The sequence below is a fragment of the Apis laboriosa genome, unplaced genomic scaffold (genome assembly GCF_014066325.1).
Source record: "Apis laboriosa isolate Shangri-la unplaced genomic scaffold, ASM1406632v1 scaffold23_cov150, whole genome shotgun sequence".
Lineage (NCBI taxonomy): Eukaryota > Metazoa > Arthropoda > Insecta > Hymenoptera > Apidae > Apis > Apis laboriosa.
Window position 1 is genome coordinate 2,215,435 of NW_025222452.1, and position 10,971 is coordinate 2,226,405.

Genomic DNA, 10,971 nt, shown 5'->3' on the forward strand with positions numbered 1-10,971 from the left:
GAAAAAAATATAAAAAAAAAAATAAATAAGCAAAATAAAGTAAATGGATAAAAAAAATATAAAAAGCATGTTTAAAAAAATTGGAAAAAATAATCTAAAAACTAATTTTAAAAGTATACAAAAATCAACATGAAAAAAAAACTTGAAAATTTTAAAAAAACGAAAGGCAAACTAAAAACAACTTTAAAACACATTTTTAAAAAAAACAAGTTAAATTTATATAGGAGTAATTCTTTGGTCAATTTTATCTTTTATCTCGAAAAATTAAAAAAAAGATTCATATCCATATTTGTTAATAAAATATCACATTATATTATTACAGATCTTTGTAATTTGTATCGAAGAACATTAGCTGATTAAATTAAAAAGTTGCAAGCTTCGTTAACTTCTTAATTCAACTTCTCTCATCTAAAAAATTTCCAAATTGTATATTATATTACAACAATATAATACTATTATTATTATTTCTTTTTATTGTTACACTATCTCACCATTACAAAGAATCTGGCAAAAGTCGTTTCTGTTATTTATTTAATCTCCTTAATCGTCAAATGACAATCTTATATATCAAGATCCTACCAAAACATTACAATCTAGTCCACTTATTTGTTTTTGAATTTAGTCGAGCTTGTGGAGAGAGCATAACGAAGATTCACAAGACACGAACGCAGTTTGAGGCACGAAACGCGCTATCTGTTCGTTATTATCCAGAAAATTATGATAATTACGAGACGTATAAAATGTATAATAATAGGAGGTGTCGTGACTTGAATCCCTTCTCACTCTCTCTCTCTCTCTCTCTCTCTCTCTCTCTCTCTCTCTCTCGGAAATCAACATTTATTTAATCAAACGGCTATCTGTTATATAAAAATGCAAGAATTATTATGCGTGGCAATTTACACAGACGTAAATAAACCTTCGTATGCTCAAATATAGCCAAGACTATACAAACAACTTTCGATTATTCATCGCGTATCGAGTGCGTATCTACATGAAAACAGTCTATTCCTAATTATATAATTTCTATTCGATCGTGACACATCGCCTGATCACTCATGGAGATCGATCAGCAAGAAAATAATAAATGGATCCTTCCTCTCGTTTCGGTATACCAGTAACAACAATTATCTATTATTTTTTTTAATTTTGATGGATGTGACTCTGACTCATCCAAAGAGAGAGAGAGACAGAGAGAGAGAGAGTCGCGCCACGCGCGTAATCGATCAAGTAATTCTGTTAACTCTGTTACACGGGGGAGGAAAGTGTAAATAAATACATCTCTTGATTAATAATCGATCTTTTATTTGGTACAACAAGGTAACGAAATCATAAATATACAAACGATGAACCATGATGAACGAACGAGGGGAAATAGCTTCGAAGAATAGCTATTTTATTCCCTCTTGCGCGAAGAATCTCATCTCGTCGCGTTCCTTCCCTTCACACCCGATTTACGCTCGAGCAAAGTGTAACCGAAAAAACGAGACTCGTTGTCGAAGAAAGATCATCCATCGTCTCTACTCTTCTCTCAGTAAATCGGTCGACACGCGATCGGTCTGAATACACGTTACGTTCTCCGTTTACATCCGCGTAATATCCTTAATAAAATAAGTTTGTTTTCTTTAATGGGTCCACCCGTAACCGTGAGACTTGACCCGATGGAACACGTGTTTGTACACAGGCACGTGAATGGGATAAGGCTTCTCCACGGGGACCGGTATGTGCTTCTCCACCGTTATGGGCACGTGTTTCTCCACCGGGACAGGTATCACCTTCTCCACGGGAAACGGAACCTTTTTCTCCACTGGGATCGCCACAGTCTTCACCACGGGGATCGCCACCGGCTTCGCGACCGGTACGTGAACTGGAAAAGGCTGTGGTACTCCTACGGCGACCGGATGTGGAACTCCTATCGCCACTGGTTGAGCAACTGGCACACCTGTGGTCGCATAGAAAGTCCTAATTGAGCTGCTATTCGAAGAATTTTTATCGTACCTCGAGATACATCCGTTATCGAAGTTTCGATAATTTGAGAAATAAAAAAGAGAGAGAGAGAGAGAGAGAGTTTTAACGATAGAATACTCGGTTAGATATATATCCACTCACATTTGAAAATCGAAAACTGTGCATATAATCCCTCGATGGAGTGCAATTAATAATCTCTAATTTCGTGGGTTAGATCCTTTCGAAGCAAGAGATTCATACGAATGAAAGAAGATAAAATCGAGATAAGAATTACAGAATCAACGACAACAACTTACCGACATTTTTAACAACGGGTACGGGCACAGGTTTGGTAATCTCCACGTGCTGGCTGACGGGTATTGCCGGCGCGTAATGATGCTGGACGTGTCCCTCGTACAACCCGTGACCGATCCCACCACCACCGCCCCCGTAACCGGACAACCCGTGCCCGACCAATTCCACCCCGTGTCCCGTTCCATAGTCGCTACCCGATATCCTGTTTGACGATTAAAAATCGATATAGAGAACGTGTGCTCTCATCGTAGCAGCGAAGCAACCTCTTACCCCTGCCAACCTCCGGAACTACTCTCGATACTGCCTACCACGGATCGCGATGCAAGCAGAAGCGCGACCAATACCTGAAATAATTTATCAGTTATTCGTGGGGTGAAGACCCGCCATCGAGGTTAACTCTCCGTTTCGTCGGACGAGGATAGGGTAGTGGGGGCGAGAGAAAGAGAGAGAGAGAGAGAGAGAGAGAGAGAGAGAGAGAGAGAGAGAGAGAGAGAGAGAGAGAGAGATTCGAAATTTCAATTGTTTCGGTGCAGCTGCCACTTTCTAAACTCGGTCAACTGATACCTCGATAAATCACACGTATACGTCCACGATCGTAATTTCCATCTCGAGTATAAAAGTATCCGCGGATGATAGGTTTGCCTATTGGTTTACGAATAACGTCGCGAATAAATACGCATTGAAACCGAGGGGAATAGAGGAAAGAACTATTCGCGAATAGTCACTTTTCACCGTGGTGTTCATGGTGTTCGAATTCGAAGGGCGAGTTCGAAATATTCTCCTCTCTCTCTCTCTCTCGTAGGATCCTCCCTCATATACGCGATTCAATATCCATGTAATATATCCCTTCCTCGATTTACTTACAGGGGAGCAAGGAAGCATTTTTTCGAACCACCAATGAAGCAGTGGGTGTAGAAACGTATACGGATACTGCGAGAGCTCGTCCATGGACCGATCCTTTTTATACGCTTTCTCCCTACCCGGGAGGCGCGGATGATCTCTCTCCTCGGAAACCGGACTTGCATGCTCGTATATACCAACACCGTAAGAAACGTTTACGTATCGATATGGGTCGAAACTCGAAACGCGCTCTTGCTCCTGGCAAAGTAAGCATCTTACTTTACTTTCCGTGTCAACCCGTCACGGGATTCGAAACCGCGGAGGAAATTGGAAGTTACGATCGATCGTTGTAACGCGGCGTTGTACACTGAGGAGTTTCATTCAGTTTCTTTCCAAGCTTTCCCTCCTAGCGTAATTTCATTTTATTTTTTGTCTTTGTTTTTGGTAGCAAAAAACGATTTGTATTATTTTCACTTTCGCTTGGATTAATATGTTATGACCAGGCTCCTGCTCCGTCGAGGAGCAATTCGACTCCAAGGAATTCCGTCGAAACGCATCGTTTTCTAACAAATCGCGAACAATCCTGATCCTGAACGCTCGTTCGGATCGATTTCTTTTCCTATTCGTGGATCTCCACTCTTCCGTTTTCCCTTATTTGGGAAATGAAATTCTTTCTCTCTCTCGCGCGACGTAGTAGCAATCGAGCTCTGAATGGAATGGAAAACAAGAGCGAGGATACGGAAATATCGCGCTATATATTTTCAATGCCACTTTCCTCTTTGCGAAAAACAACAAAACGTTGTTGAGAAAGACTCCTTAACTTTTTAAAATCGAGAAGATGTAGGAGATGGGACGCTTTCGTGACACCGATTATTGAAAAATTCGAGTTACGGCTCGAGTTTCACCGATGGCGATCTTACGCGCAATAAAAAAAAAAAGAAAAAAAAAAGGAAAGCAGAACTAAAACTAGGCGAGGTAAAAGGCAAAAAGCGAGTAAATTCCTCCCTCCTCCTCCCAAAAAAAGTTGAATCGATAAAAACATCGATCAGTTGGAAAGAAGCGTCTCGTTGTAATAATCGTGTTTACCCGATAGTTACTCGGTTATTCCAATTTTTTTTCTTTTTTTTTTCGATGAAGCAAGGTAATTTTACAAGCTTAATTATTATTATTCAGCACTCTCTTATCCGTTCCACGAATCTTTATTCGAGAACGAAATATTTCTGATATTATTAATACAAAACCTATTATTAATCCATAAGATTTTAAGTTCATTCTTTTTCCTTGACTCTAAATTAAGAAAAAAAATTAATCTTCGAAGAAACGTCACTCGTTACGTTACTCGTTTACGTTATAAACGTTGGTAATAAAGTGCATCCCTCGAAATGATTACGCGGATGTCTCTTTCTCTCTCTCTCTCTCTCTCTCCTGTTTGCGGTGACAGAAAGATCCATTATCCAGGTGAACGGTCAAGGAGCAAATACGTGGAAGACGCCCAAAGCCGAGAAAGAGTGACTTTGATCGAACGTACTTTCTTCCCACGTAATTACTCCTGATTCGTGGAAGGCTGACAGGGTCGCGGAGTGGACGAGGGGAGAAAGGGGCGGTGTTACGGATATGGGAGAAAGAGAGGCGGGTGAAAGGAAATTTCCGATACTGTTCCGATACCGTAGATTGGACGAGCGGTGACTTTGAAGGGGGGGAAAAAAAAAAGGGAAAAAAATCGGATCGTTGTTCTCGATCCTGTGTATCGGCTCGAGACACACGCCGATCCTCGCATTCTTTCGATCAAAGAAACGAATTCACCCCGCTGATCACTTTCACTCCCATTTCCGTGCGACAACCATTCGGCCGATACCATTGTCTCACGCCAGGTCCAGGAAATCTCGAAATCGGGGTCTCTGACCTCCGACCTCCCCGTTTGACCGCAACCTCTCGTGAAAGGAAGCGCTGACCGATCTAATTCGCCGCAGATCTCTGATCACAAGTGTGCCACGATCGAACGTTGTTAAGTAATCTTTCGCTCGAGGAAGGATTTGTCATTTGAATAAGGTGAACGAGGTTAAACGAGGTAATGGTTTGGGAGGTAACGGTTATCGGTCTCTGCACACGTTTCACCATTTTCCTCCGGTTTGCGGTGGACGATTAATCAATCGATCGATTTTGTTTATATTGTATAACGAAAACGTTTATTTTGTATGTAACAAGTATTGAAAAAGAACAAACCGTCACCGTGATTACATTCGTTAATGTAACGAGGGAATATCGAGGTGGTTATTGAATGAAGAAGAAAATTGAAAAAAAAAAGAAAAAGAAGAGGAAGGGAGAGTTTCATCGACCCCAAGGGTGATGCGACGATTTTTGCAATGCCGCGAGTTGCACGGCGTTCGCGACAGCGTTCTCCTTGGCCGCTATTATATCTTTCTCCTGAAAATAAAAGTGTGCCTTTTGTCTCCACACTCGAAACTCAACGCGATTCTGAATACGTATCATACCTTCGCTTCTTGCTCGCTTTGGCTAATCTGTTTGTCGACGTCCTGTTTTTGCAACTCGGCAGCCGTTGCAGCGGCGTTCCTCTGAATGGCGGCAGCTGCAGCTGCTTCCCTCGCAGCGGCCACTCGTTGGGCAGCTGCGACCGCATCTTTCAACGACGCCAATCTTTGTTGCAGGGCCACCAATTGTTTTGCGCTCGCTCTTGCCTCTGCCTCGGCAGCTGATGAAATTTCTTGTGATCTGTATATAGAAACAACAAAGGATTATGAATTCGTTGATATCTCGTTTCGAGAAGTATCGTCTAGTATTCTAGTTCGGTCTAGTTCTCGAGAGATGGCGCTTCGGTACTGTTATTCAGAATGTATAGCATATATCTGCATATACATTACTTAGCGTATCAACATTTTTTTTTTTTATTTAATCCAAAAAAAAAAATGTTATTTCTCGTTTCCAAATAAAGATTAAAAACTGAAAGATCGAATACCTCGCTGCAGCCTCCCTCGCAGCAGCTTCTTTAGCAAGAGCGACTTTCTGCTGAATAATAGTAGTCTGTTTTGCCTCTGCCACCTTTTGTTGCGCCCAATTTACGTTCCGATTTGCCTCCTTAGCCTGTTGAATAGCTTTCAATACGTCTGGAGGATAGGCGACGCTAGGGGTTCCGTCAACCGGATCCTTCAATGCCTGGATTTCGACCGAGAGGATTCAACGAGGCGAATAAAATAAAAAGAAAAACCATTTCGATCGTGCTATCGTTAACCTATACGTCATCGTACCTGAATAGCAACGTCGTGTGTGGCTTGAACCTGAACTTGTGTCAAAGGTATGTCGGGTATCCCTGAGGGGTTCCAGGGAGCGGGTCCAGACCCAGTGGGTGGTAACCATGATCCGGTAGAGAAGATTGGCGCCACCCCAAAAAAGTCGTAGCCGGACGGTCCCACCACGCTTCTTTTTCCCCTTTTCGATATCAATTTTGGCCTCGCGATACTGGCCAAAGCCAAGACAACGACGATCTGAAAAAAAGGTTTTTTTAAATTATCATTTATACACGGGGATCAAAGAGAGGATTTTATGATTTTTGAGAAACTGAAAATATGGATTACCTTGTAGGTGATCTTCATATTGGAAGAATCGTGTGGAGTGGTGTTATCGATGATACTGAATTGTCCAGCTCGAGAGGAACGAGTATATATATAGTGATTCTCATTTGTAAGTGAACGCTCGAATGCAATTAAGGGAAGATTAATTAAGGGTATTAAGAGTGAATGTAAAAATAGAAGTATCGCGACAAAATTATATTTATTGACTAATGACAATAGCTTTGCCGTACAATTATCCGGCGGAAGACTGGTTACTTGAGAAACTCGTAGAAATTTAATTACCACGAATACTTCCGGTTGGCCATGTATCTTAAATCGTTCAATTTATTTAATGGATGTCAAAAATTCATTTCTTCAAATTGAAAATTCTATTTGCTTCTCTGTGTGAAATGTAAATAATAGTAATAATTGAATGAAAATGAATCGTTTAATTATTATAACGTAGATTTATGTGACACGTATATATACATGTATACAGAAACAAACGTAACGATACAAATAACACAACAAAAATTGGAACAGATATAATTGTACTTTGAGTATCAACGCAGTTGAATCGTTGATTTTATAATACCGTACGTCTTCCGAGTATTTTATATCCAAAACCTCCTTCGTATACATTCGTTTCAGGTACTGAGCTATATATACCTCCGGCATCCCGTGAATCTTTGTGATACCTGAAATTCCTTTGGCTTCCTTCGCTCGAAGGATCTTCGACCTCGTAGACATTCCTCCCTCCTTTCGACGACCCGTGTTTTACTTCTTGAATTATACAATTTATCGTACAAATCAGTAATTAACTTGTTTATGAAAAAAAAAAAAGAATAAGGACAGAGGAAGGCGCTTACTTTGTTTCGATAATTTCACTTTATCCGATTCCCCGTCGAAATTTTTATCGTAATATTTAATAGCCGCATTCTCATCCCCCGACGTTTCCTCCTTCGTCTTCCGTCTTTCGTAGTCACGCGGCTTGTCCACGTCATCGTATTCACCCTCTTCCTCCTCTTGCCGATCGTAGAAAGCTTTCGAGGAGGTGTCCTCCGATCGATACCCGCCCTCGTCGTCATCGTCGCCCGACGAATAATCACGATTCTTCGAAACCGATTTCCCATCCCCCCCGATTTTATCACGATTCGAATATCTGCCAAACTTCTCGTCGTATTGCTTGAATGGAAACGACGTGGAAGGCTTAAAGTCACCTTCCGCAGGCGGCGCCTTAAAACTCTTAACCTCGTAATCATCGTTATCGCCCTGTGAATTTGCCTCGTACTGTCTCTCGGGAGGAACATAACCTGTTCAAACGGGAACGAAATCGCTTTTATTCTCTCTCTCTCTCTCTTCAAATTTTCCAACTGAAGATCAGACGATAACGAGTAATAAATTAATAAATTAATAAAATAAATTAATAAATTAATAAAATAAATAATAATAATAATAATAATCGACGATTAACGAACCTTGGTCGTCGTCGTCAGCTTGATCGCCGTCATCGTCGTCGCTCCTAGGCGGGGGTCTAGGTTTCTTCTTGTCGATTATCTCGACGTCTGATCGAATTTCCTCGGACGGGCTAGGAGGACGGCCCGAGTTGTCAACAGGTTGGACGATTCCGTGGCCAAATTGGAATTGTTGCTGGAGGGGTTGATAAGCCGTGGTTGAAAACCCGGCCACGGTTGGATAAACCTGGATCGCTGCGCCTTTGTAGCGCGGAAACGGCGCGTTGTTGGCCAGCGTGGAGATAGGGATCACTTGGCCTTGAAAACTGGGTAGCGGGGACAGAAAATGCGAGCCCAATTGCTGAACGGTGTTTACCTTGGCCGTCCCCGCTTCCCCGAAATTGAACCGATTGTCTTCCACCGTTGGCTTCAAAACGAGCTGGTTCTGCAAATTGGACAAGTACGAGGGAAACTGTTCCCTCTTCTGCTCTTCGAGAAACGACGCTTTCCCGTTTTGGAAAATTGGCGCGTACGTTTTTTGTGGATAGTTGGTCTTGTACACTGGAATTTGTAGCTTCGTACCTGCAAAAGAAAGAAGAAGTCGGATTAAGTCAGGAAAGATTAACTTGATGATGATTTTATTTTAATTATTCGATATAAGTAATGAAATTCCGCTATAAATTAAATACGATGATTAAATGGAACGAGGCCAAAAATGAAAATATTTAAACGACTTTCGTACAGGAAAGCTTTAAGCCAGATTTAATTTATTATTAATTGGAAACTTTACCTGCAGCCACATTCTGCTTGTATATCTTTGCTTGGTTTACCGGTTTCCCAAAATTCTCGTCGTTTGCAATTTTGTAGCCGGCAGATATGGTAAATAAATTATCGGAGTACGGCAGTAATGGCACGTTCTGAGTCTGAAACGGTGGAATAATGTACGGCGATGATTGTTTAAATATATCACCGTACATTGGGGGATCGGTGGAGCCAATTGGAGGAGGCTCCTTTACAATTTTGGCATTTTTGTAATTCGATCTTGGACTACTTTTCTCCACGTCGACCGGTCGAGGTTTATCGTCCCGGGAATCATCGTGACTCGTTTCGACGATCCCTCTTCTCGGTCTCGCGAAACTTGCACTGAAAAATTCAACCCCTGTAGCAGAGTTGAGCGTCGATATAAGTAGAACGGCGAAAATAATCTGGAATATATTCGACGATATAAATGATTGATATCACGGGACAATTATTCGATTATCAATTATTTCGAATCAAGTGAAAGAACGAACGTACCAGCATGGCTCGATAGACGCGATGGATGATCGCCAATGTTACCTGTTAAATGGCTGCGACGCACGATCCTCGAGATCTTTTATATTCGGCGATTAGCGATGCGAGACAACCGAATGGGTTTGGCTTTTCTATAATCGACAAAAAGCCTCGTCGAGAAAAACGTTCGAGTTAAATCTCGCGCGACTCTCCCGGCGTGTCAACGACCCAGCTCCTCGTTAATTTATATTTCCTCGATTGCATACCTGGTGCGCAGTCAATGATCGTCATCCGTGACTCTCGATATTTCCAAGCGATATCGTTCGAAGAGGAAAGCGAATTACATATCTTTTAACGATAGATTGAAATTATATCCAATTCGTTTCGTATTTCAAATTCTACTTTCTTTCTTTCTTTCTTTCTTTCTTTTTGTATTTCTATGTCTTTAGTAGTCGTATCTCGACGTTTAAGATTTTTAAAAGAGCGAACAAAAATTATCGAAAGTTTTTCGAGACTTTTAAAAACTTAGTTCGTAAGATTTTCGAGAGGTTTAAAAAGTTTTGATACTGGAGAAATTTAACGAGACTTTCGAGCGACTGAATTTCAACAAGTGAAATAACAAGACGAACAAGGTATCGAAAACGTTTTCGAGGGGATTCGTATTCGTAAAAAGAAGAAGAAGAAGAAGAAGAAGAAGAGGAAGAAGTAAAAAATTATTATCCTCTTTCTTCGAATTCTTCGAAATTCGTGCTTGAAGGGATGAAGAATTTAGAGAAATCATAAGACAACCAGAAGTAACGATCAAGTTCACCGGAAATACAATTAACTGACCGTTCGTTCTGAAGAAATTGCTCGACCATATTATTCTCAGCCGTGTCGCAGGCCGAAAAGAAAAAAGTTTCTAATTGCTTTCCAACTATAATTTCTAGTGAAAGTCATCGCAACGGATATATTCCAACGCGTGGTCTCTGTTTCAAATTGGATCCATCACGGTTGGCGCAACGTGCGCAGGAAATTGAAAGAAGAATCAGCGCGTCGATAATTCGCAAAAAACGGGAGAGTAAAGATGGCGTCGATTACGTCACAGCGATTTATTCGTTTCTTTCTTTTCAGCACAAAGTTGACAGATCTTTGTTGGACGATCAACGATCCGAAATCGTCGTCTTTTTACGGATTTTCAACTTTTTAATCCAATAGAAAATATTTTTGACATTTTCTTGTAATATATTATTGCGATATTGTTTCGAAAAACTTCTCACGCTTTTCTGCACTTTGTTCCATCGAAGAGAAAAGTAAAAGTAATCGAAGGTCGATAAAAGGAACGTAGGATTGAATATAAAGAAGAACTCACAAAAGTAAACTCACATTTTTTTCGTTTATAGTAAGTAATATATACAACAAACGATAGCACCTTAAAAGTAAACAATTGCAACTTTTCTTTCAGTCTCAATTTAAAACTCTCTTTAACTCCAATATTGCAATGATCTCTGACAAAAAGTAAATTTGATGTAGTTTCTCTCTCGGTTCAATTTAATATCAATGAATAGAGTACAAAAAAAAAAAAAAAAAAAAGAAAAAAA

The 10,971-nt window shown here is 40.6% G+C and overlaps 3 protein-coding genes across 3 annotated transcripts; all 3 read right to left on the minus strand.

The window, feature by feature from the left end:
* Positions 1-1,622: 1,622 nt before the first annotated feature.
* Positions 1,623-3,141, minus strand: LOC122713250 (zinc finger protein 512B-like). The gene is made up of 4 exons (XM_043933506.1): positions 3,124-3,141; positions 2,530-2,603; positions 2,262-2,461; positions 1,623-1,939 (listed from the first exon to the last, which is right to left on the minus strand). Exons 1-4 carry the CDS (start codon positions 3,139-3,141, stop codon positions 1,623-1,625), a joined length of 609 nt encoding a protein of 202 aa, XP_043789441.1.
* A 2,286-nt stretch (positions 3,142-5,427) lies between these two features.
* On the minus strand, positions 5,428-6,707 carry LOC122713402 (polyglutamine-repeat protein pqn-41-like). The gene is made up of 5 exons (XM_043933820.1): positions 6,690-6,707; positions 6,363-6,599; positions 6,074-6,270; positions 5,592-5,829; positions 5,428-5,523 (listed from the first exon to the last, which is right to left on the minus strand). Exons 1-5 carry the CDS (start codon positions 6,705-6,707, stop codon positions 5,428-5,430), a joined length of 786 nt encoding a protein of 261 aa, XP_043789755.1.
* Positions 6,708-7,251: 544 nt separating this feature from the next.
* On the minus strand, positions 7,252-9,425 carry LOC122713406. Its single transcript, XM_043933824.1, has 5 exons — positions 9,416-9,425; positions 8,910-9,324; positions 8,144-8,701; positions 7,535-7,978; positions 7,252-7,448 (listed from the first exon to the last, which is right to left on the minus strand). Exons 1-5 carry the CDS (start codon positions 9,419-9,421, stop codon positions 7,252-7,254), a joined length of 1,620 nt encoding a protein of 539 aa, XP_043789759.1. The 5' UTR covers positions 9,422-9,425.
* Positions 9,426-10,971: the final 1,546 nt, after the last annotated feature.

What these genes read in the sequence shown, in the direction of transcription:
- LOC122713250 (XM_043933506.1), bottom strand. An exon ending in AGTTCCGGAGGTTGGCAGGG is followed by an intron (nt 2,462 to 2,529) that starts GTAAGAGGTTGC and finishes ATCGTCAAACAG; the next exon opens with GATATCGGGTAGCGACTATG. An exon ending in ACCCGTTGTTAAAAATGTCG is followed by an intron (nt 1,940 to 2,261) that starts GTAAGTTGTTGT and finishes ATGCGACCACAG; the next exon opens with GTGTGCCAGTTGCTCAACCA.
- LOC122713402 (XM_043933820.1), bottom strand. An exon ending in GCGAGGGAGGCTGCAGCGAG is followed by an intron (nt 5,830 to 6,073) that starts GTATTCGATCTT and finishes TTCTATATACAG; the next exon opens with ATCACAAGAAATTTCATCAG. An exon ending in AAAGCGAGCAAGAAGCGAAG is followed by an intron (nt 5,524 to 5,591) that starts GTATGATACGTA and finishes TTTTATTTTCAG; the next exon opens with GAGAAAGATATAATAGCGGC.
- LOC122713406 (XM_043933824.1), bottom strand. An exon ending in CAAGCAGAATGTGGCTGCAG is followed by an intron (nt 8,702 to 8,909) that starts GTAAAGTTTCCA and finishes TTTCTTTTGCAG; the next exon opens with GTACGAAGCTACAAATTCCA. An exon ending in AGCTGACGACGACGACCAAG is followed by an intron (nt 7,979 to 8,143) that starts GTTCGTTAATCG and finishes CCGTTTGAACAG; the next exon opens with GTTATGTTCCTCCCGAGAGA.